The 27,050-nt window shown below is 37.9% G+C and overlaps 1 protein-coding gene across 1 annotated transcript in view; it reads right to left on the reverse strand.

The window, feature by feature from the left end:
• Positions 1–4,121: 4,121 nt before the first annotated feature.
• LOC128666307 (G-protein coupled receptor 22) overlaps positions 4,122–27,050 on the reverse strand; it is a 93,652-nt gene continuing 70,723 nt past the window's right edge. Inside the window, exon 3 of the mRNA XM_053720810.1 lies at positions 4,122–6,799. Coding sequence (XP_053576785.1) covers positions 5,454–6,746 — 1,293 coding nt within the window. The 5' untranslated portion in view covers positions 6,747–6,799 and the 3' untranslated portion in view covers positions 4,122–5,453. The remainder of the gene's footprint in view (positions 6,800–27,050) is intronic.

Genomic DNA, 27,050 nt, shown 5'->3' on the forward strand with positions numbered 1-27,050 from the left:
TATTTAAAGCTAAATACTTACCTGTAAAATAAATCCTAATATAGCTACAATATAAATTATAATTATATTATAGCTATTTTAGGATTAATATTTATTTTACAGGCAACTTTGTAATTATTTTAACCAGGTACAATAGCTATTAAATAGTTAAGAACTATTTAATAGTTACCTAGTTAAAATAATAACAAATTTACCTGTAAAATAAATCCTAACCTAAGATATAATAAAACCTAACACTACCCTATCAATAAAATAATTAAATAAACTACCTACAATTACCTACAATTAACCTAACACTACACTATCAATAAATTAATTAAACACAATTCCTACAAATAAATACAATTAAATAAACTAGCTAAAGTACAAAAAATAAAAAAGAACTAAGTTACAGAAAATAAAAAAATAGTATGTGGGTGGTGGTTGTAATGTTGGGGGGGGGGTATTGTATGTTTTTTTTTACAGGCAAAAGAGCTGAACTTCTTGGGGCATGCCCCGCAAAGGGCCCTGTTCAGGGCTGGTAAGGTAAAAGAGCTTGTAACTTTTTTAATTTAGAATAGGGTAGGGAATTTTTTATTTTGGGGGGCTTTGTTATTTTATTAGGGGGCTTAGAGTAGGTGTAATTAGTTTAAAATTGTTGTAATATTTTTCTTATGTTTGTAAATATTTTTTTATTTTCTGTAACTTAGTTCTTTTTTATTTTTTGTACTTTAGCTAGTTTATTTAATTGTATTTATTTGTAGGAATTGTGTTTAATTAATTTATTGATAGTGTAGTGTTAGGTTAATTGTAGGTAATTGTAGGTAGTTTATTTAATTATTTTATTGATAGGGTAGTGTTAGGTTTAATTATATCTTAGGTTAGGATTTATTTTATAGGTAAATTTGTTATTATTTTAACTAGGTAGCTATTAAATAGTTCTTAACTATTTAATAGCTATTGTACCTGGTTAAAATAATTACAAAGTTGCCTGTAAAATAAATATTAATCCTAAAATAGCTATAATATAATTATAATTTATATTGTAGCTATATTAGGATTTATTTTACAGGTAAGTATTTAGCTTTAAATAGGAATCATTTATTTAATAAGAGTTAATTTATTTCGTTAGATAAAAATTATATTTAACTTAGGGGGGTGTTAGTGTTAGGGTTAGACTTAGCTTTAGGGGTTAATCCATTTATTAGAATAGCGGTGAGCTCCGATCGGAAGATTAGGGGTTAATAATTGAAGGTAGGTGTCGGCGATGTTAGGGAGGGCAGATTAGGGGTTAATACTATTTATGATAGGGTTAGTGAGGCGGATTAGGGGTTAATAACTTTATTATAGTAGCGCTCAGGTCCGCTCGGCAGATTAGGAGTTAATAAGTGTAGGCAGGTGTCGGCGACGTTGTGGGGGGCAGATTAGGGGTTAAGAAATATAATATAGGGGTCGGCGGTGTTAGGGGTATCAGATTAGGGGTACATAGGGATAACGTAGGTGGCGGCGCTTTGCGGTCGGAAGATTAGGGGTTAATTATTGTAAGTAGCTGGCGGCGACGTTGTGGGGGGCAGGTTAGGGGTTAATAAATATAATATAGGGGTCGGCGGTGTTAGGGGTAGCAGATTAGGGGTACATAAGTATAACGTAGGTGGCGGTCGGCAGATTAGGGGTTAAAAATTTTAATCGAGTGGCGGCGATGTGGGGGGAGCTCGGTTTAGGGGTACATAGGTAGTTTATGGGTGTTAGTGTACTTTAGGGTACAGTAGTTAAGAGCTTTATAAACCGGCGTTAGCCAGAAAGCTCTTAACTCCTGCTATTTTCAGGCGGCTGGAATCTTGTCGTTAGAGCTCTAACGCTCACTTCAGAAACGACTCTAAATACCGGCGTTAGAAAGATCCCATTGAAAAGATAGGCTACGCAAATGGCGTAGGGGGATCTGCGGTATGGAAAAGTCGCGGCTGAAAAGTGAGCGTTAGACCCTTTAATCACTGACTCCAAATACCAGCGGGCGGCCAAAACCAGCTGGTTTTGACGGCTACCGCCGAACTCCAAATCTAGGCCTATATTTGTTAGCGGAACTTACAAATGGTGCATGCAGTAGACATCACTTTTTGATATGAGAATGAGCCCTTTAACAAAGAATATAATCTCTGCACCATATTCTCCAAAACAAAGGGAAACACTAATATAGGGTTGTTACACACTAGTTACAGCACAAAGAACTTATAAATAAACAGACAGCAGCCGCACTGGAATATTGCAGATACACTAAAAGTTATTTATACACTACAGGTGTGAAAAAAATCTGTAAAGTAAGAATACTTAAAAAAAATAGAAATGTTAATAGCTTATTAGTTAATTTTTATTAATGAACAAAATGCAAAGTGAGTGAACAAAAGAAAAATCTAAATCAAATCAATATTTGGTGCGACCACCCTTTGCCTTCAAAACAGCATCAACTCTACTAGGTACACTTGCACACAGTTTTTTTTAAGGAACTCGGCAGGTAGGTTGTTCTGAACATCTTGGAGAACTAACCACAGTTATTCTGTGAATTTGGGCACCCACAGTTGCTTCTGTCTCTTCATGTAATCCCAGACAGACTCGATGATGTTGAGATCAGGGGGCTGAATTATCAATGTGCGGACGGATATGATCTGATGTAGCGATCATGTCCGCCACACATCGATTATGCTGACGGCATTTATCATTGCGCAATGCTGCCCCCTGCAGATTGGCCATTAGCAGGAGATGTTAATCAACCCGATCGTATGCGATCGGTCGGATTGCTGTCCGCCGCCTGAGAGATGGTGGACAAGTTAAGGAGCAGCGGTCTCAAGTCTGCTGCTTCTTAACTCCTGTTTCTGGCTAGCCTAAAGGCTCGTGCGGAAACAGTTACATTTTGCTCAATACGGGCTTGTTAAATCGGCCCCCATGGCTCTGTTGGGCCATGCCATCACTTCCAGGACTTCTTGTTCTTCTTTGCACTTTCGTTGTATGTTTGGGGTTGTTGTCATACTATAGAATACATTTACCTTTATGTTTTATTTGAAATAGCAACTTTTGTCTTTTGTATCCCCACTTACAAATATATGAGTAATGGATGTTTTCTCTCTAGAACAACTATCTAAATAGGAGACAATAGCACTGATTAATCTCCCTTTGGGGGCTATGAGGGAGAGATTTTGTATGTGAAATTGCTGCCTGTGTTTATTTAACCCCCTAGTCATAATTATTTCAATACCTAATATAAATATCATTAACAAGTGAGCTTTACTTGCAGGCTCAGCCCATTGTTATGGATGTGTCCTATGTGATGGTTTTAATGAGAAAACAATGCTATTTAAAATACAGAAATAAACATGAAGGAACAACTTTCCATACATTTAATACTCTGAAGTAAGTATAACCAGTCATTTGGAACACATTAAAAGGAAACAAATGTCATAGTACAGTGCCCCTTTAATAAACCCATGTATTAGCATATTTCTTCTCTCTATCTCTTTCTTACTCTCTTTCACTCACTCTCTCTCTCTCTCTTTCTTTCTCTCTTCTTTCTTTCTTTCTTTCTTTCTTTCTTTCTCTCTCTCTCCCTCTCTCTTTCTCTCTCTCCTCTCTCTTTCTCTCTCTTACTTTCTCTGTTTCAGTCCTCTTTCTCTTGCTCTCTCTCCTTCTTTCTCTTTCTTGCTCTCTCTCTCTCTCTCTCTCTCTCTCTTCTCTCTCCTTTTCTTTCTCTCTCTCCTTTCTCTCTCTCGTTCTCTCTCCTTTCTCCTTTTCTCTCTCTCTCTCTCTCTCTCTCTCTCTCTCTCTCTCCTTTCTCTCTCTCTTTCCTCTCTCTCTTTCCCTCTTTCTCTCCCTTTCTCTCCTCTCTCCTTTCTCTCTCTCTTTCCTCTCTCTCTCTTTCCCTCTTTCTCTCCTTTCTCTCTCTCTCTTTCCCTCTTTCTCTCCCTTTCTCTCCTTTCTCTATTTCCTCTCTCTTTCCCTCTTTCTCTCCTCTCTCTTTCTCTCCTCTCTCTCTCTGTATATATATAATATTTGTTGAGTATATAAATATGTATTTATGCCTTGCTACTATTTCTGTTAATCAGATTGTTTGAAGATATTGAGCTCAATCACAAACAAAAACAAAGACTCAATAATTTGTTGAAGATTTTTTTCTCTTTATATCATTATCTTTTCCAGCTCCAGCACTGAAAATAAACACAACAAACAAGAACATATCTGCAAATGTGCATTTTTCTCTCTATGGCAAATACAGTTATAACTCACCCACCTGACTGACAGAGAGAGCTGCAGCACATCACTTCACCCTTTACTGCAACTCTCTTTGATAGCTTTAGGGCTAAGCAAACCATTAATCCATTTACACTAATGCAGGTCCCACTTGCTAAAAGCTAGACTTGACTGTCATGTGACAGAAAGCAAGCTAAGTCTGACTTCAGTCCTCAGTCTGTCTAGATACTTTGCATTGATTTTGCGCTGATCATGTCACTGTGACACTATTGCCTTTAGTTGAGTTGTCCACTTGTGCTTCAGTAAAAGTAACATTACTGCATTGGATGATTGGATATAGGAAATTCTGCTCACTCACACATAATATTACATTAGCGAATCATCGTTCATACATAAAAGCCCCTGTGCATCCACACAGGGTTGGAGGCAGCTGACGTTAATCTTTTTCCAGCTTCTCAAGAAAATGGAAGTTTTTATATATATATATATATATATATATAAATGTATGTTTGTATAATTTCTTAAAAAGTGGAAGAATACATTACAATTTATATTTGGAAATAAAATATATGCAAAACTATTATGCTATTACTAAAGTGTCCCTACAGAGATTTAAAAGTCATTTGATGCAAGGCTGAATATCTAGTGACAACAACCTATTGTTTTCCTCTAAAAAAACCTATTTAGTATATTATTTTTTACAGTGCTATCTGTACAGTATGTAGTTACAGTAAGGAATTCAAATTGATCTCAGGTAATGGTATAAAAATACAGGATTTGTTAGACTGTCCATTTTTTCTGCCTTCCAAAGTATCCTCAATTTGAGTTTCAGTCATTGTGAATTTACAGAAAGCTTTTTCTAAACTACTTTTTAAGTTACAATACATTTGTCTATCTGCTAAAAGGCTTGTAGCTTGGTGCCCTGGGAATCCTTGGATACTGATATTAACATAGCTAATAATCGTGTTGGAGTTTCAGTTCAGGGCACAATACAGGGCTTAGTTTATCCAGCTTTGGAAGGGCTTAAAGGAAGAGTGGCAAGCTATGCCCCGGAGGTAAGATACCAGTGCACTGCAAGTTGTGCATGATAACATAGAACCATACACAGTACTTATTTTAAGTGGTTTATGTATAAAGATTAAGAATTCCAAAAAAATATTAATTGTGCCCTAGCAGCCATTGTTATACCTCTGCCATGTAATGTGGCAATAATTAGTCAACCCTTATATTGTAAAGGATCAGTCTTTCACTGCATCTGTGAGGCATCGGTCTGTCCCGTCACTGCACTCCATCTTGTTCTTTCTGGCCTTCTTGGGCTCAATCCAAGAGTTATGTATAACTGTCCCTCCAGGAGCTGGATCAACTTGCAACACAGAGACCACCCTTTTTTTCATCTTATTTTTCAGTACATTACGAAACTTCTGCCTGGTGAAGGCATAGACCAGAGGGTGAAAAATAGTTGTACCATAGGCCATGGTGATGAAACAAATGCGTAGCTTTACCAGGAGGTCACTGGGCCCCAGGCAGAGAATGAGAAGGTTTACAATGGAAATGGGAGCCCAACATAATAGGAATGTGGTGATAATAATGAGAGACATCCGAAAGACACGCTTTTGTCTTTCCCTACGATCTCTGTGTCGCTTCACAGCTCGTCTCAGAGCTATGATGACAGATACAGATGCTTGTACCCTCATAGGTGGGTTCTGAACAACCGGAGGGGGCGCCAGTTTCTTGGTTTCCCCTATGGTGCTTTGGTCTGAGGATTTTCTCTTCTTTCTTTTTTTTGTTTTCCGGCGTTGGCTTCGTTTGAAATGATTTCCAATCCTAATGTTGAGAGCTTGGAGTATTTTTGAGTAGGTTACAAGCATAACAGCCACGGCTACAAAGAAGATAGGAATCTGGATTACTAGGTGGTAGTACATACCTACTTCAGTGTGGTATTCATTGACACTCACACAAAGCAAAGTCCGATTCTGCCAAGTAGCCATGTGATCTGGGTCACCAAAAAACTCCACCTCGAAGAAGGGTATAAAGAAAACCATTAGCGAAACGAACCAGACACAAGTTAGAAGAAGCACCATCCTATTGGGTGTAAGAACACGGTTTGCAGGTCTCACAGAGATATCATATCTATCCAGACTGATCACCAGGACGTTGATGGCTGTGGCAATGCTGCTGAATGTCACACATGCCTCATGAAAGCAGCAAACCAGAGCTATATTTTGCTCCAGGGGTATAAGGATGATGACAATAGTCAGTGGTACACATATGACGCAGATGATGATGTCCAGCACATGAAGGTTCATGGTTACCATGTTGCTAACAGAATCTACCAAATTAGACTGCATGCAGTAGAGTACAAGGACTGTCAAGTTGCTGCTAAAGCCCAGCACAATCTCCAGCATGAGGAAGCTGGTGAGAGACACCTGGAAGCCCAGTGGGTATGGAAAGTACCAGCTGGCATCAGAACTGGACCCATCGTTTGTTTCCAAGATAGCGTCATACATATCTGTCTCCTTGGCTGACACCATCCTGAAGTTGTCTGCATAGTCCTGGAAATAAGGAAGATCTTCAGTGCGCCTCCCTAAAATACAAACACAGAAGAAACAGTGAGCGAGCTGCAAACGATAATACATTTGTTTATGTCAGAATTTCATCCCTGATCCTAGCTAAATATGTATGTATGTATATGAGAACTGCAAGTGATGATCCAGTTAGTCTTTATCTGAGTGGCATCCCTGATCCTAGCTTAGGGCATATTTAACCACATTATGGGGTCAAACACAACATCCCACTCAGAAGCTACAATGATTACAGCATTCAGCCAGTGAATTAATCATCTGCAGTTTCCTCCTTACAGCTTTTGGGTTGGACTTTACCTGTGTGTTTAACCGCATTGAGTATTCTGACATATCCTAAAAAGATAAATTATGTGCATAACAGATTCTATCCCTGCATTAAGAATCACTGTAAGTATAAAATATAGAGAAATACAGCAAATTTAGTAGTTTTATAAGACAAGACATATTGTCACCACATGCAGATTATTTAGAGTCGGTTGCAAGAAGCGCTTATCTTAATATTATTTTTTTCATCTCTACAAATGCATTAATTTTCTAACTGTTTCTTTTAATAAAAACTCAAGTTTACATGTTGCTTTAACTTCTTGTCTGCTACTGAATGTTAAAAAATAAATATATATATAAACACACACACATTTTAATTTTATTATATTTTAATATATTACCAACCATAAATAATAACTTCATTTTATGTTGTAAAGTTCCCCCACTGATCAGAAGACCATTCTTGGACCTATATTCATTCATGGTCCCGCAAATCTCAAAAGGCCACTCTTGGACCATGGTATAATATTATTAGTAGTAGTAGTAGAGCGCCAACACAGTGCTATAAACAAAGGTGGTATACAAGGTAACATTTATAGGAAACAAGTGGGTTGTGGCCCCTGCCAAGAGTTGCACTGTTGTAGTCAGCTCTTATGAAGGTGATCTGCAAACAGCTGGGCTCATGGGTTTACATTCTATGGGGATTCACAGGGATAACAAAGAAGGGGAGGAACTGGGGTTAGGAAAGGTTAGTGTAGGTTGTATGTATCCCTGAACAGTAGAGTCTTTAGGGTGTGCTTGAAGCTTTTAAAACTAGGGGAGAGTGAGGCAGAGAGTTCCACAACATGGGAGCCAGTCTGGAGAAGTCCTGTAAACGGGAGTGTGAGGAGGTAACAAGAGAGGAGGAGAGTAGGAGGTTGTGAGCATAGCGAAGGGGACCGGAGGGAGAGTATCTGGAGACAAGGTCTGACATATAGGGGGGAGCAGTGCAGTTGAGGGCTTTGTATGTCAGAGTGAGAATTTTGTGTTTAATCCTAAAGGCAAAAGGAAGCCAGTGAAGGGATTGGCAGAGAGGTGCAGCAGATGAAGAGCGACGTGTAAGGAAGATGAGTCTGGCAGAGGCATTCATTATGGATTGTAAAGTAGCTAGGCGGCAGCTGGGGAGACAAGAGAGGAAAGAGTTGCAGTAATCAAGGCGGGAAAGGATGAGAGTGTGGATTAAAATCTTAGTTGTGTCTTATGTCATTTAAGAGATGTTTTTGAGGTGGAAGCGGCAGGATTTAGCCAAGGACTGAATGTGAGGAGTGAAAGAAAGATCTGAGTCAAGTGTGACCCCAAGACAGCGGGCATGTGGGGTAGGGGTAATGATGGAGTTATCAACAATTATAGATAAATGGGGGGTGGAGATTTTGGAAGAAGGGGGAAAATAAGGAGCTCAGTTTTGGAGAGATTTAGCTTAAGGTAGTGAGAGGACATCCAGGATGAGATATGAGAAAGACAGTGACACGGGTATAATACAGCATAACTACAGCATAACTAGTGAATGGTAGCTGTGCACACACTGATATGAGACTAGGTTTGATTATAAATAAGGTCATAACTCAATAACAGTAATTGAATTGATGCTCATACGTAAGTCCCATAGTGTGATGTAAAAGAATAGCTGTAGGTATATGGATCTTGATTTGTCAAACTGAACCAATATAAACATAAAACCGTAGTCTGAACGTTTAACCTAGAAATTGATCTCAGCTAGGATATACTGTAGGAAAAAATAACTATGACAAATCTGTGATACACTTTCTCTATTATGATGGTAATGGCACTATATTTAGCATCCTCTCTATTACATAAAAAATAAATTGTTAACAGATGTATGATAAAGAATATAAATAATTTGCACAGAAAATTAAAGGGACAGTCTACACCAGAATTTTTATTGTTTTAAAAGATAGATAATCCCTTTTTTTCCCATTCCCCAGTTTTGCATAACCAACACAGTTATATAAATACACTTTTAACCTCTGTGATTATCTTGTATCTAAACCTCTGCAAACTGCCCCTTTATTTCAGTTCTTTTGACAGACTTGCAGTTTAGCCAATCAGTGCCTGCTCCCAGATAACTTCACGTGCACGAGCACAGTGTTATCTATATGAAATACATGAACTAACACCCTCTAGTGGTGAAAAACTGTTAAAATGCATTCTGAAAAGAGGTGGCCTTCAAGGTCTAAGAGATTAACATATGAACCTCCTAGGTTAAGCTTTCAACTAAGAATACCAAGAGAACAAGCAAAATTGGTGATAAAAGTAAATTGGAAAATTGTTTAAAATTACATGCTCTATCTGAATCATGAAAGTTTATTTTGGCCTAGACTTTCCCTTTAAGTGAACAGCGTTCAATTTGCATATAAAGCAAATATAGGGAGGACCACCTCATCAAGAAATAGGGGTCAGATTACGAGTGGAGCGCAAATGTTTGTGCGCAAGAGATAAGAGGTTTATCATGTGTGTTTGTGCTTGTCAGGCTTATCGCTCGTATTACGTAAATGCAATTTCTTGAGCACAATCGCTTGAATGATTCCCACAACTTCATAGCTCTGGTTAACTGTTTTGCGAAACTAAAAAGTTGCACAAAACACGTCAAAAATACATTACAAAGTATAGTTACACTCATAATAACACTATCTGACAAAAATGATTTAAGAGATATGAAACCCAGATTTTTATCTTTCATGAGTCAGATAGAGCAGCAATTTTAAGCTACTTTCTAATTTACTCCGATAATCAATTCTTCTTCATTCTCTTTGTATTGTTATTTGAAAAAGCAGGAATGTAAGCTTAAAGCCAGCCCATTTTAGATTTAGATCCGGCTTCTAAGATTACATTCCTGCTTTTGCAAATAAAGATACCAAGAGAACGAATAAAAATTGATAATGGGAGTAAATTAGAAAGTTGCTTCTAGCTGCTTTCCAGACCGAGGACGTGCAGGGTACGTCCTTCGTCGTTAAGTTTTTTTTTTAGAGGACGTACCCTGCACGTCCTCGGTCGTTAAGGGGTTAATAACAAATATTGCACACAACAGTTATAAAGGCTCAAAAATATGAGATCTTAGGTGTTATGGATAAAAAAGACAGGCAAATAGCTTTAACATAGAGATACATACATATACATGTCTAAAGATGTATATGTATGTGTATATATATATATATATATATATATATACACATGTATGTATATGAGTATTTATGTATTTAAAGGCATATATACAAATATAAACACATAAATACATATGTACACATATATAGGCATATATATATATATATATATATATATATATATATATATATATATATGCATTGGAGCCCTTTGCAGTTAAGTAGTAATAACAAGAAAAATATTTTTATGCAATATTCATATTTAATAAATGTTTTAACTGTGTATTTACTGTAACTAGTTTACATTCCAATGTTCTGCACATAGCAGAATATGTCCTAAGTATTTATAAATAAATATTGCAATAAATATCTGTATAGATCTATACCTATATATATATATATATATAGTTATAGATAAATATACCTCAGATATACTGTATGTAAAATATTTATTTATGAATAAAAAGAACATATTCTGAATATTTTCATTTTGGGTTAACACACATGAGAATATGCGATCAGGTTTGCATGAGAGCATGGGGTGTTTTCCACTTTTTTTTCTCCACTGACTTCTATGGAGCAATACGTGAATGTGCATTTCTGTAACTACTATTTTGTTGGAAGAGAGGATCCGGTGGCTAAGCAATGTAATGTTCATGGCAGCCAAGGGATTAGTGCCATAGTCCTGTACAATTTTAACACCTAATTGTGAGTGGGAGTTCTCAGTTGAGTGGATAATTCACAAGGGGAGCAGAAGTGTTTTGCACTCGGTCACTAGGCTTCCTCATTAGCAGGGACTGGTTTGCATTCAGCATCTTCTACCCTGTACAGAGAAAAAGTAACATGCCAAATGAATAAAGACAAGCTACTTTCACGTAGGAATGTTTCCTGCTTTGATGCAGAGAGTGAATCATCTCTCTGAATCTGTATCAAGGATCATTCTGCTGCAGCTGATGTTTACGATTTGTGTTGATGATTATGGACTGCAAAATGCCAGATGTGTCCGTAGCACCTGACTGCAGATTAAAGACGCACACATGGAACAGGATACACTTGGGAGATTTGACGTTCAGCTCAGTGATGAAGATCACATATTTGGGGTTAGATTTAATATACCCCGGGAGGACACGATTCGCTATAGCGAATCATGTCCGACCTGCATCGCTAAATGCCGACAGCATATGCTGTCGGCATTTATCATTGCACAAGCATTTCTGGTGAAATGCTTGTGCAATGGCGCCCCTGCGCATTCGCGGCCAAACGGCCACTTACAGGGGGTATCAATCATCCTGATGATTGCAGTCAGCCACCTCAGAGGACGAGTTAAGGAGCAGCGTCTTAAGACCGCTGCTTCTTAACGCCTGTTTCCGGCGAGCCAGAAGGCTCACGGGGAATAAGCAGCATCCGTTGCATTATAAATGTAACCCTAGGACCAAACCTTAGAGGTAAAACATTATTGTGAGAGGAACCAATGCCTGGGAAAGGGACAACATATTTTTTTAAAGACCACAGCTTTGAGAGATGGTCAGAGATGAGACATGTGAGCCATACCTTCTCCACAGCAACATAAAAAGTAGGAGGAAGACATCTTGCACTAGGAGACAACAAACTTATGGATCAGACCTAGAAGTGAAAACCACACTAATGAAACTGTACCTGACAATGGGGCTATATCTGGGGGAGATAAAAGCTTCAGACAATAAATGACAACATGGAAAAGTAAATCAAACCTGAAAGATATAAATCTGATCATGTGAAGGGGTCATTACTAGGGAATTAAATGCACATGGAAAATATCAGTAATAAAGAAACCACAACTAAAATCTAGGACCTGGCTAGGGGAGAACCATACCTGTCAGTGATGGGGAGATTAATATAGGAACACTAAAGTCAAAATTAAACTTTCATGATTCAAATAGAGCTTTGAATTGTAAACAAATTTCCAAATCACTTCCATTATCAAAATGTGCACAATCTTTTTATATGCACACTTTCTGAGACATTAGCTCCTACTGAGTGTGTGCAAGAATTTACAGTATATATGTATATGCATTTTGATTGGCTGGTGGCTGTTACATGGTGCAGGGGAAGGAAAATAGAACAACACTGAAATGTTTATGTCGGGTTAGCGCACATGAGAATATGCGATCGGATTAGAGCACGAGTAGGGTGCTAGGGTTTTTTTTCCACTTTTTTTCTCCATTGACTTCTATGAGGGAATTAGATTACTGCGCGCGCGATATTCTAATTCCTTTTTTTTCCACGCGTCGGGTTAGTGCAAGATCGATAACTTTTTACTTTCAACTCATAATACCAGAGCAACCTGACGCACAAAAACTTCAATTATAGCTCTATTAGCGCTCTAGCAAAAGCGCTAAATAGAGCTCCACTTGTCATCTGGCCCTAAATGTATAAACGTAACACAATCATCATATACATCACCTGGAGCACATACTTCTGGTTGTGTGTTTATGACCTTTATAGAGTACAGATTATTTATAGATTATGTTGTGTTCACTGTCTATAAATACAGTATATATAATCTCCATCACTTCTTCTGCTGTTTTCATGGAGAATGAGAGAGTCACCTACTATACATGGGGAGAGTTGAGTAACCTGCCCGTGGTCCCCTTTACTAGCTGTGCTGCTGCCTCTTATGTTCTAGTGGATCATCTACTACGTCTCTAATAACCGTTAGCTCTGCTTGTACGTGCAAATTACAGCCCCCACCCCAGCAAGCAACTGCTCTCCAGGTCTCAATTAATCTCTATTTAAGCAGCTGTAGAATTAATAGCATAGGAGATCAGCGTTTCTATGTTCAAAAGGTATAAATTCAAATGAGCACCTTGTTTCCCTATTAGAGCTTATGACAGCCATTTTTCATAGCTGCTAATGAAGCTGCTATACACACACACACACACACACACACACACATATATATACACACACAGTATTTATATATATATATATAAAAAAAAAAGATATACACACAGTATATATATATATATACACACACACACAGTATATATATATATATATATATATATATATTTAAATTATTATTTACACACAGTATATATATATATATATATATATACACACATAAACACACAGTATATAAATATATATACACACAAACAATCACACAGTATATATATATATACACACACACACAAACAGTATATATATATATATATATATATATATATATATATTGAAATTATTATTTACACACAATATATATATATATATATATATATATATACACACACAATGACACAGTATATATATATATATATATATATATAGATACACACAAACAATCACACACACAGTATATATCTATATACACACATACAGTATATAGGAAGAGTGTGTGTCTGAGCTATAGGTGCTCTGTAAATTTGAGTAAGACTTTGGCACATTGAAGCTTGTGACCCCAAGCTTTGAAAATACACCGAGATCAGCTGCTGATCACAAGGGGAAGATTCTGCAAATTTGAAAGTCTCTCAATCTAAGTCCATTTGTGCACTGTCATTTTACCAGCAACAAGCAATGTGCTAGCTCACTTAACCGGCTGTGACTGTGAGCTTAGGCAGCACACCAGGAACGATGGAGATGCCACTGCTGGGCCCCCTACTCCTTGGGCTAGGTCCTATTTGCCGAGAGTCCATCCCCTGTGGAAGACACCTTTACAGTGGAGATAGTGAAATATTTCTAGAATTTCAAAAGATCCAGTACTAATAAAACTTGCTTGAGATAATTCCCTGATCGCTACACAAAATTAACCTTTTCACACACTGAACCCAATGTGCCCCTCCTGGCACCTGCAGAGATTGTGTATAATACCCTTTCTTAAGATGAGAACAAGCCGAAGGCTAATAAAATGCAAGTCTCAGCTCCTGTTATAAATGCCTGTGCTGCTCGGTGGATATTGATGCTCTGTATTAAAAGCCTTGTCTTTTGGCTACAGACTCTATTATTGAAACTCATCCTTGGGGCAGCTTATGATGGATAGACACGATTACACATTTCAGTAAATGGCTGAACGGCTTTTCAGGATGTCTGGTATGCTCAGTGCAAGACCCTCGGAACTGATATTCAATAGCGGATTCTAATGTGGAGAATTGCACATTTTAGTCTCAATTTCCTACTGTATAAAGTGCATTCAGTAGTCTGTAAATATCATTTAGTGTCCCCAAAGATGACATAATCTTCCAAATTACCATCCACACTAAGGAACTACAAACATAAAACAAGATGACTGATTTATTTTGTTTTAAAAAAAAAAACATACTGATCATTTTGCTTGTGTGTTTGTCTCTTTTTTGGAATATAAAGTGTTATATTTTTCACATCTAATTGGAAATAAATATTCATTCAAATAAGTCTGAAGAATATGTTAGATTTTTCAAGTAAGTTAACACAAACGGGCCAATTTATCGTAGTGAGAGCGGACATGATCCGCTGTAGCGATCATGTCCGGCGCACATCGCTAAATGCCGACAGCAGACACTGTTGGCATTTATCATTGCACAAGCATTTCTCGTGAAATGCTTGTGCTATGCCACCCCCTGCACATTCGCGGCCGCTAGCAGGGGGTGTCAATCAACCCAATCGTATCCGATCAAGCTGATTGCTGTCCGCCGCCTCAGAGATGGTGACGAGTTAAGGAGCAGCGGTCTTATGACCGCTGCTTCTTAATTCCTGATTTCGGCAAGCCCGAAGGCTCGTGCAGAATAAGCTGGTTGACAGCTTGATAAATCGTCTCCAAGCTGTCTAAATGTTATAGTTAATAGAAATATCAAAACCCCCACAACATTTTCTTTTGTGATTCAGACAGAACATACAATTTTTTTAAAAAAGTTTTCAATTTACTTCTATTATCAAATTTGGTTCGTTCTCGTGGTATTCTTTGTTGCAGAGGTACCTAGGTAGGCGTCTAGCGCAATACATGACACACTTTTAAACAAAAGATACCAAGAGAATGAAGAAAATATGGGTTTCATGTCCCTTTAAAGGGACATGAAGCCAACATATTTCTTTTATGATTCAGATAGAGCATGCATTTTGTATCAACTTTCCAATTTACTTCTATTATACATTTTGCTTCATTCTCTTGGTATCCTTTGCTAAGGGAGAAGAAATACATTACAGGGAGCTAGCTGAGCACATATGTAAGCCAATGACAAGAGGCATATATTTTCAGCCACCAATCATCATCTAGCTCCCACCTTTGAGCCTTCCTATTTATGCTTTTTAACAAAAGAAACTAAGACCTAGATTTGGAGTTTGGCGTTAGCCGAGAAAACCAGCGTTAGAGGCTCCTAACGCTGGTTTTAGGCTACCGCCGGTATTTGGAGTCACTCAAAATAGGGTCTAACGCTCACTTTTCATCCGCGACTTTTCCATACCGCAGATCCCCTTACGTCAATTGCGTATCCTATCTTTTCAATGGGATCTTTCTAACTCCGGTATTTAGAGTCTTGGCTGAAGTGAGCGTTAGACATCTAACGACAAAACTCCAGCCACAGGAAAAAAGTCAGTAGTTAAGAGCTTTCTGGGCTAACGCCGGTTTATAAAGCTCTTAACTACTGTACTCTAAAGTACACTAGCACCCATAAACTACATATGTACTCCTAAAGCGAGGTCCCCCCACATCGCCGACACTCAATTTTTTTAACCCCTAATCTGCCGACCGCCACCTACGTTATACTTATGTACCCCTAATCTGCTGCCCCTAACACCGCCGACCCCTGTATTATATTTATTAACCCCTAACCTGCCCCCCACAACGTCGCCTCCACCTACCTACACTTATTAACCCCTAATCTGCCGACCGCAAAGCGCCGCCACCTACGTTATCCTTATGTACCCCTAATCTGCTGCCCCTAACACCGCCGACCCCTATATTATATTTATTAACCCCTAATCTGCCCCCCTCAATGTCGCCTCCACCTGCCTACACTTATTAACCCCTAATCTGCCGACCGGACCTGAGCGCTACTATAATAAAGTTATTAACCCCTAATCCGCCTCACTAACCCTATAATAAATAGTATTAACCCCTAATCTGCCCTCCCTAACATAGCCGACACCTAACTTCAATTATTAACCCCTAATCTGCCGACCGGAGCTCACCGCTATTCTAATAAATGCATTAACCCCTAAAGCTAAGTCTAACCCTAACACTAACACCCCCCTAAGTTAAATATAATTTAAATCTAACGAAATTAATTAACTCTTATTAAATAAATTATTATTATTTAAAGCTAAATACTTACCTGTAAAATAAATCCTAATATAGCTACAATATAAATTATAATTATATTATAGCTATTTTAGGATTTATATTTATTTTACAGGTAACTTTGTATTTATTTTAACCAGGTACAATAGCTATTAAATAGTTAAGAACTATTTAATAGCTAAAATAGTTAAAATAATTACAAATTTACCTGTAAAAGAAATCCTAACCTAAGTTACAATTAAACCTAACACTAGACTATCAATAAATTAATTAAATAAACTACCTACAATTATCTACAATTAACCTAACACTACACTATCAATAAATTAATTAAATACAATTACTACAAATAAATACAATTAAATAAACTAGCTAAAGTACAAAAAATAAAAAAGAACTAAGTTACAAAAAATAAAAAAATATTTACAAACATAAGAAAAATATTACAACAATTTTAAACTAATTACACCTACTCTAAGCCCCCTAATAAAATAACAAAGCCCCCCAAAATAAAAAAATGCCCTACCCTATTCTAAATTACTAAAGTTCAAAGCTCTTTTACCTTACCAGCCCTGAACAGGGCCCTTTGCGGGGCATGCCCCAAGAAATACAGCTCTTTTGCCTGTAAAAAAAAACATACAATACCCAAGCCCCCCAACATTACAACCCACCACCCACATACCCCTAATCTAACCCAAACCCCCCTTAAATAAACCTAACACTAAGCCCCTGAAGATCATCCTACCTTGTCTTCACCTCACCGGGTATCACACCTATCCGTCCAGAAGAGCTCCTCCGATGTCCTGATCCAAGCCCAAGCGGGGGGCTGAAGAGGTCCATGATCCGGCTGAAGTCTTCATCCAAGCGGGGCAGAAGAGGTCTTCCATCCGATTGAAGTCTTCATCCAAGCGGCATCCATCCGGAGCGAAGCGGCAGCATCCTGAAGACCTCCACCGCGGAACATCCATCCTGGCCGACGACTGAACGACGAATGACGGTTCCTTTAAATGACGTCATCCAAGATGGCGTCCCTCGAATTCCGATTGGCTGATAGGATTCTATCAGCCAATCGGAATTAAGGTAGGAATATTCTGATTGGCTGATGGAATCAGCCAATCAGAATCAAGTTCAATCCGATTGGCTGATCCGATCAGCCAATCAGATTGAGCTCGCATTCTATTGGCTGTTCCGATCAGCCAATAGAATGCAAGCTCAATCTGATTGGCTGATTGGATCAGCCAATCGGATTGAACTTGATTCTGATTGGCTGATTCCATCAGCCAATCAGAATATTCCTACCTTAATTCCGATTGGCTCATAGAATCCTATCAGCCAATCGGAATTCGAGGGACGCCATCTTGGATGACGTCATTTAAAGGAACCGTCGTTCGTCGTTCAGTCGTCGGCCAGGATGGATGTTCCGCGGTGGAGGTCTTCAGGATGCTGCCGCTTCGCTCCGGATGGATGCCGCTTGGATGAAGACTTCAATCGGATGGAAGACCTCTTCTGCCCCGCTTGGATGAAGACTTCGGCCGGATCATGGACCTCTTCAGCCCCCCGCTTGGGCTTGGATCAGGACATCGGAGGAGCTCTTCTGGACGGATCGGTGTGATACCCGGTGAGGTGAAGACAAGGTAGGATGATCTTCAGGGGCTTAGTGTTAGGTTTATTTAAGGGGGGTTTGGGTTAGATTAGGGGTATGTGGGTGGTGGGTTGTAATGTTGGGGGGCTTGGGTATTGTATGTTTTTTTTTACAGGCAAAAGAGCTGTATTTCTTGGGGCATGCCCCGCAAAGGGCCCTGTTCAGGGCTGGTAAGGTAAAAGAGCTTTGAACTTTAGTAATTTAGAATAGGGTAGGGCATTTTTTTATTTTGGGGGGCTTTGTTATTTTATTAGGGGGCTTAGAGTAGGTGTAATTAGTTTAAAATTGTTGTAATATTTTTCTTATGTTTGTAAATATTTTTTTATTTTTTGTAACTTAGTTCTTTTTTATTTTTTGTACTTTAGCTAGTTTATTTAATTGTATTTATTTGTAGCAATTGTATTTAATTAATTTATTGATAGTGTAGTGTTAGGTTAATTGTAGGTAATTGTAGGTAGTTTATTTAATTAATTTATTGATAGTCTAGTGTTAGGTTTAATTATAACTTAGGTTAGGATTTCTTTTACAGGTAAGTTTGTAATTATTTTAGCTATTAAATAGTTCTTAACTATTTAATAGCTATTGTACCTGGTTAAAATAAATACAAAGTTACCTGTAAAATAAATATAAATCCTAAAATAGCTATAATATAATTATAATTTATATTGTAGCTATATTATGATTTATTTTACAGGTAAGTATTTAGCTTTAAATAGGAATAATTTATTTAATAAGAGTTAATTAATTTCGTTAGATTTAAATTATATTTAACTTAGGGGGGTGTTAGTGTTAGGGTTAGACTTAGCTTTAGGGGTTAATACATTTATTAGAATAGCGGTGAGCTCCAGTCGGCAGATTAGGGGTTAATGTTTGAAATTAGGTGTCGGCGATGTTAGGGAGGGCAGATTAGGGGTTAATACTATTTATGATAGGGTTAGTGAGGCGGATTAGGGGTTAATAACTTTATTATAGTAGCGCTCAGGTCCGGTCGGCAGATTAGGGGTTAATAAGTGTAGGCAGGTGGAGGCGACGTTGTGGGGGGCAGATTAGGGGTTAATAAATATAATATAGGGGTCGGCGATGTTAGGGCAGCAGATTAGGGGTACATAAGGATAATGTATGTAGCGGCGGTTTACGGAGCGGCAGATTAGGGGTTAATAATAATATGCAGGGGTCAGCGATAGCGGGGGCGGCAGATTAGGGGTTAATAAGTGTAAGGTTAGGGGTGTTTAGACTCGGGGTACATGTTAGAGTGTTAGGTGCAGACGTAGGAAGGGTTACCGCATAGCAAACAATGGGGCTGCGTTAGGAGCTGAACACGGCTTTTTTGCAGGTGTTTGGTTTTTTTTCAGCTCAAACAGCCCCATTGTTTCCTATGGGGGAATCGTGCACGAGCACGTTTTTGAGGCTGGCCGCGTCCGTAAGTAACTCTGGTATCGAGAGTTGAAGCTGCGTTAAAAATGCTCTACGCTCCTTTTTTGGAGCCTAACGCAGCCTTTATGTGGACTCTCAATACCAGAGTTATTTTTATGGTGCGGCCAGAAAAAAGCTGGCGTTAGTTTTTCGGGTCGTTACCGTCAAAACTCCAAATCTAGCCATTAAAGTGCTGAGCAAACTAGATAATAGAAGTAAATGATAATGTTGTTTACAATTGAGTGTTCTATCGGAATCTTGGGTTACATGTCCCTTAAGTATTCTTGTGCACACTCATAGATCAGTGACATTGTTGTCTTTTGTTTGACAAGCCATATCATGCACTTCAGTTGAGTGTCCACAATATGAAGTTTTGTAGCAGTTTCTCTACATTATATCTGAGGAGTTTTTATATTGGTTATGTATCTTATAAACTATACAAAAATGTAACGCTTCCTCTATTTATTATCAGCTAGATTACGAGTTTTGCGTTATGAGTGTAAAAGCATTGTTATGCTTCATAACACTGCTTTTTCCCTAACGCTGCTATTACAAGTCTTGTAGGTATAGCTGTACCGCACACCTTTTTGGCCGTCACGCAACGTCAGTACCGCACTTTTAAAAAAGTCCTTTTTTCAATGGGACTTTCATAGCGCCAGTATTACAAGTTTGCCTCGGAGGCCAAAAAGTGAGCGGTACACTCTATAACCACAAGATCCGTACCGCAATCTAAAGTCAGTACCATAAAACTCATAACTAAACTGCTACAAAGTACACTAAACACCCATAAACTATTTATTAACCCCTAAACCGAGGCCCTCCCGCATCGCAAACACTAAAATAAAATTATTAACCCCTAATCTGCCACTCCGGACATCGCTGCCACTTGAAAATTTTATTAACCCCTATTCCGCCGCTCCCCGACATCGTAGCCACTCTTCTTAACCCCAAAACTGCCGCCCTCCCTCATCGCAAACACTATTTAAATATTATTAACCCCTAATCTGCCGTCCGCCCACACCGCCGCTATAATAAACCTATTAACCCCTAAACGGCCGCCCTCCTGCATCACTACATAAATATATTAACCCCTAAAACTAACCCTAACGTAAACCCTAACCCCCCTAACTTAAATATAATTAAAATATATCTGAATAAAACTTACAATTATTACCTAAATAACCTATTTAAAGCTAAATACATACTTACCTGTGAAATAAAACCTAAGCTAGCTACAATATAACTAATAGTTACATTGTAGCTAGCTTAGGTTTTATTTTTATTTCACAGGTAAGTTTGTATTTTTTTTAACTAGGTAGACTAGTTAGTAAATAGTTATTAACCATTTACTAACTACCTAGTTAAAATAAATCCAAAGTTACCTGTAAAATAAAAGCTAACCTGCCTTAACACTTAAAACTAACATTACAATAAAATAAAATTAATTAATTAATCAAATACAATTATTTAAATTACAAAAAAAAATAAACACTAAATTACACAAAATAAAAAAATGAAATTATCCAAAATTAAAACGAATTACTCCTAATCTAATAGCCTTATCAAAATAAAAAAGACCCCCCCCCCCAAAAAAAAACCCCCTAGCCTACACTAAACTGCCAATAGCCCTTAAAAGGGCCTTTTGCGGAGCATTGCCCCAAAGAAATAAGCTCTTTTACCTGTAAAAAAAAAAAAATACAAACAACCCCCCAACAGTAAAACCCACCACCCACACAACCTTTTTTTTAGCCGACTCTCTCCATTGATGTCTATAGGGAAATCATGCACGAGCATGTCAAAACACCGCTTGTACGGTATTTGGGTGAGGTATGGAGCTCAACGCCACCATATTGCCCGTACAAGCCGGGTTTTACAAAACCTGTAATAGCAGCGCTATAGGGAGGTGAAATACCGCCGGTTTTGTGACGGTCGTTAATTTCCCTATATCGCTCAAAACTCGCAATCTAGCTGTATATGAGCTAAACTGAAGTGCAAAATACAGCTGTCAAAAAGTCAGGAACATCACAGATCTGGGAAAGTCCTCTGCTTCTGTCACATGATACAATACGCTACAAGATGGCGGCGCCCAGTATAATGATTCTGTAACGAGTTAAAGATGGCGAGTAGTGACCATTCTACTGTAGTTTTACCCAGCTGTTTAATATCCCTTTAAAACAACCACAATGTCAGCTGATCGCTTGCAGAATACAGTGTTGGTAAATATTTAATCAAAGTACAAAGCTATAGCAGAGACTGCACACTGCAGACTTGTTAACAAATCATAGTGGGTTACTATGAAAATGGGATAGCTACTACAAATTAGGCATCCCCAAGGGAAACCACAATTAACAACTGTCCTCGGGCCTCTCTAAAAGGCCTGATTTTGAGGATATCTGAACTAGAGCACAGGTGAAATAATCAGCTGATTGGTGAGAGCAGGTTAGTAATAACCATAGTTACTAATTAGCTGATTACTTCACATGTGCACTGGTTCAGTTATAATAAAAACCTGGCTTGTTGGGGGTACTTGAAGACCACGGTTGAGAAAAACTGGTCTAGATAATACCAATGAGAGATCCCTGTCCTGAGAGGAAACAGACATGACAACTCACCAGACAGGATGGATAATGAGTGGAATGTCTTGTTAAGTATTTTATTATACATTGTCCTTGTCCAATAAAAAAGTTTATTTGTTTTCCTTTTTATTCTTGTAACATTGTGTATAATCTAACAACATCTATACAATAACCTACTTCATTCCTTCTTCTCTGGGGAATCGGATAGCAAGGTAGAATTAAATCCTTGGAGTGAAAGTTTGAAACAATTTTGGGGAAAAATTCTATGGAAGTTTACTTAACAACAACTGTGTTGTATTGAAATATTAAATATGGTTGCTCTTCCAAAAGTGATGGAACTCATTAGCGGAGCCTCTTGTAATTTAGGGCTAGATTACAAGTGGTGCACTAACTTTTTTGCTCAAGCTTTATTGAGTTTATTTAGTTTTTGTGCACAGCGGAAATAGCGCTCGTACAGCGCTCTGTTTGTTCTATACATGGGAGTTCTTCAGATTTGCTCCTGGATTTAAAGATTTTGTATGCTCTACTATATATAAGATGTTGGCGGCCATGCCCCCTCCAAGTAAGTGTAAAAAGGTGGTTACTGATAATCCCTCTACTAGTTTATCTGATTTGAGTAAATCTAAGTCTGTTAAAGGGACAGTCTACACCAGCATTTTTATTGTTTAAAAAGATAGATAATCCCTTTATTAGCCATTCCCCAGTTTTGCATAACCAACACAGTTATATTAATATATGTTTTACCTCTGTGATTACCTTGTATCTAAGCCTCTGCAGATTTCAGTTCCTTTGACAGACTTGTATTTTAGCCAATCAGTGCTGACTCCTAGGTAACTCCACAGGAGTGAGCACAATGTTATTTATATGAAACATATGAACTTACTAATGCCCTCTAGTTGTGAAAAACTGTCAAATGCATTAAGATAAGATGTGGTCTTCAAGGGCTAAGAAATTAGCATATGAACCTGCCGAGGTTTAGCTTTTAACTAAGAATATCAAGAGAACAAAACAAAATTGATGATAAAAGTAAATTGGAAGCTGTTTAAAATGAAATGCCCTATCTGAATCTTGAAAGTTTATTTTTTAGTAGACTGTCCCTTTAAGCTAAATGTTTCAGGTCCTGGTTCTTCTGATTTGTCCTGGTTTTAATGTTTAAACCCTCTGTTAAGTCAACTGATTTTGTTTCAGGTTTCTGATGCTATCTCTGAGATAATTTCTATAAAGGGGTCCAAGCCTGGTATCCATTTTAATCCTGCTCAAAAACTTTAGAGCTTTGGGAAACTATACCTAAGGTGGATAGGGCTATTTCTAGTTTGGCTAAACATACTACTATTCCTCTTGAGGATAGTACCTCTTTTTAGAGACACTATGGATAGGAAAATAGAGTCTTTTTATAGAAAGGCTTTTTTTGCAAGCAGGTTTTCTTTTTATACCAGCAATTATTATTCCTTGCATTGCTGCGGCCTCTACCCTTTGGTGTGAGGGTTTATCTCAGCAGTTCTCTGAAGAGTCTGCTGGTGAAGAGTTTTCTAATCAATTAAAACTCTTGAAGACAGGCAATGCTTTCATTTGTGATGCTGTTGTTGATATTAGGATCAATGCTAAAAATATGCTACTAGAAGTTCTTACTAGGAAGACCTTGGGCTGAAATCATGGCCTGCTGACATGGTTTCTAAATCTTGACTTCTATCTCTTTTTTTTTTAAAGGGTAGGTGTTGTTTGGGTCTGGTCTGGGTGACATTTTTACTGTGGCTAGGGGAAAGAAGCCTTTCTCTCTCTGGATAAGAAGTCCAAAGTTAAGTCTATGGCCCCTAACCATTTCAGTCCTCATCTTTATTCCAGAAACAAGGTTCTTCCAGTTTTCCTAGAAGCCAAAGTCTAATTTAATCAGGTCCAAACAGTCTAAAACGCCTGTATCCACTACCATATCTGCATGAAGGTGCAACCCTGCTCCAGATCTTCAGGTAGGGGCAGATTACACCTTTTTCAGGGGGCTTGGTTTCATTCTGTTCAAGATCTATGGGTTCTTAACATAATTTCCCAAGGATACAGATTAGGTTTCAGATCAGGGAGGATTCAGGGAGGTTTCTTCTGTCTAATGTTCCAAAGAATCCTGTGAAGGCAAGAACCTTTTTTCAGTTCATTTTAGATCTAGGTCTAATAATTCCAGTTCCAGAATCGGAACAGGATCAAGGATTTTATTCCAACCTCTTTATTGTTCCCAAGAAAGAAGGAACTTAAAGACACGTTCTGGATTTGAAAACTTTAAACACGTTTTTCAGGGTTCCTTCTTTCTATATGGAAACTATTCAGACTATTCTTTCTCTTGTTCAATGAGGGCAGTTCATGTCCTCTATAGATCCTCTATAGGATGTTTCACAGGGATTATGATCAATTTCTAATGTTTGCTTTGCTAGACAGGCCTTTTGAGTTTGTTGCTCTACCGTTTTGGCGGGCTACTGCTCCCAGAATCTTTATAAAGGATCTGTAAGTTACCTGGACAATGTCTTAGTACAGGCTCCATCTATACATTTAACAGGACCTCATACCAACAGAATTTGTTGTTTGTTCCAGAGCAGTTATCTGTCCCCTGAGTCCAGAATTACTTTTCTGGTTGTAATAATCAACAGAACAGAAAAGGCTGAAGTTACTCTCAACTTGTGTAAATCTTCAGTCACTCCTTTCTCCTGATGTAGCACTTTGTATGGAAGTTTTAATTCTGATGATAGCAGCCTCAAATGCTATTCATTGTTCGGCCTCTTCAGCTTTCTATGCTTTGTCAGTAGTGCAGCGATTACACTCAGTAGGCTCAGAAAATTCTTTGAATCTTCGTTCAAATTTTCTGGGGGCATCTTTTGTCCATCCAAATTGCATCGTGATCTCAACAGCTGCAAGTCTTTCAGGTTGGAGTACATTCTGGGGGTTTCAGAGAGCACAGGAAGTTTGGTTACTTCGGGGAGGCGAAGTTGCCCTTAAATATTATTGAACTTTCATGGCCCTTCAGTTCTGGCCTTTTCTCAAAGAGGAGACTTATCAGCGTTTCTAGTCAGCTTGGCAAGACTTGGTTTGTGGATCTGTTGCAGATGTCCAATTGTACTCTGTGGCCTCTTCCTCTGCGCTGCAACCTTCTGTCTCAAGGCCCATTTTTTTTTATTAGGATCTAAAATCTTTAAACTTGATGTCTTGGAGACTGAATACTTAGTTTTAAGGCAGAGAGTTTTTTTCTGATTCTGTCATTGACACTTTGGTTCAGGCCCATAAACCTGTGATAAGGAAAATGTATCACAATGTTTTGAAGGCTTTTAGTTCCTTGTATGTTGAACATGGTTTCAGTTGGCACTCTTTTAGAATTCCTCAATTCCTTCAGGATGGTTTAGATAAGGATTTATCCGCTAGTTGTTTAAAGGGCCAGATCTCAGCTAATTTTTTTAACAAGAAGATTGCTAAATGTCTGGATATTCAAAATTTTGTCCAGGCTTTAGTCAGGATTAAGCTTGTGATTAAACTGATTTCTCTTTCATGGAATCTTAATTTAATTTTAAGAGCTTTGCAGGTTCATCCTTTTGGACATATGCATAATTTGGATATTCTTCTTTTGTCCTGGAAGGTCTTGCTTCTTTTGGCTATTTATTCTGCTATAAGAGTTTCTGAATTGTCTGCTCTTTGTTGTGAGCTTCCTTATCTTGTTTTTCATCAAGATGTTTTCAGAACTAAGTTTGATTTTTTGCCTACGGTGGTTTCTTTTGATTACATCAATCTGCAACACTTAAAAAAATAGCTATCAGTTAGTTGCTCACAAATGTTGATAACTTTAGTTAGCTTGTAGCTAACAGTATAACAGCTATAATAATTAGTAATATTAAGCTGGTAATGTATACCTGTCAGCAGATCTAATATAGGTAAGATTGATATTTCTCATAGATTGAAACAAAAGTAATATAAATAAACTACTTACTGAGAATTCAAAGCAAAATATGGATGTGAGGCTGTAAATTAGTGAGAGCTGCAAACAAATGAGGATACAATGAGATCCAAAACTGAATAAGGTGTGTCTGATGAGATTCTCAGGAATCAACAAGCTGGAGTGAAACATACAATAGCCTCGGAGGTGAGGTGAAACAACAGCAGTCAGGCAGATAAGTATTCTATGAGTACTAAAGAGAATGAAAATATCTGATGATCTGAAGTTAAGCTTACTGGAGTAGCAGAGCTTAGTACACTGAGCACTTGCAACTATCAAGCAAGGAAAATGTGTGTTTGGTGCACCTGGTTTAGGCATAGATGTAAGAATGGGAGGGGCTTAACCTAAAGTTACGGTCAAGTATTAGGAATATGACACAATCATGAGATTGTTGTTCGCTCTTTTTGTCCTAATCCAAAGAATTCCAAGGAGAGGATTCTCCATAATTTGGATGTGGTCAGAGCTTTGAGGTTCTATTTGCAGGCTACTAAGGATTTCAGACAGTCTTCTAGCTTGTTTTTCCAGAAAGGGTCAGAAGGCTACTGCTGTTTTGTTAGCCTCTTGGCTGAAGATTTTGATTCATAAAGTTTACTTGGAGGAAGGTTAATCTCCTCCTAAACGGTTTACTGTTTATTCTACCAGATCAGTTGCTACTTCATGGGCCTTTAAGAATGAGGCCTATGTTTATCAAATTTGCAAGGCAGCTTCTTGATCTTCCTTATACTTTATCCAAATTCTACCATTTTGATGTTTTTGTTACTTCTGAAAAATCTTTTGGTAGGAAAGTCCTTCAGGCATTTGTTTCTGGGCATTAAATATTATTGTATATATATATATTTTTTTTTTTTTCTGTATACAAAATTAATCATCCAATTGAATTGGAATAGTATAATAAATCTGGTCCCGCCCAGATTACTTGTGGACTCCACAGCTTGGGTATAAGCTCACCACTGTTATAAAAGAAAATATAATGAATGCTTACCTGATAA

The sequence above is a fragment of the Bombina bombina genome, chromosome 7 (assembly GCF_027579735.1).
Source record: "Bombina bombina isolate aBomBom1 chromosome 7, aBomBom1.pri, whole genome shotgun sequence".
Taxonomy (NCBI): Eukaryota; Metazoa; Chordata; class Amphibia; order Anura; family Bombinatoridae; genus Bombina; species Bombina bombina.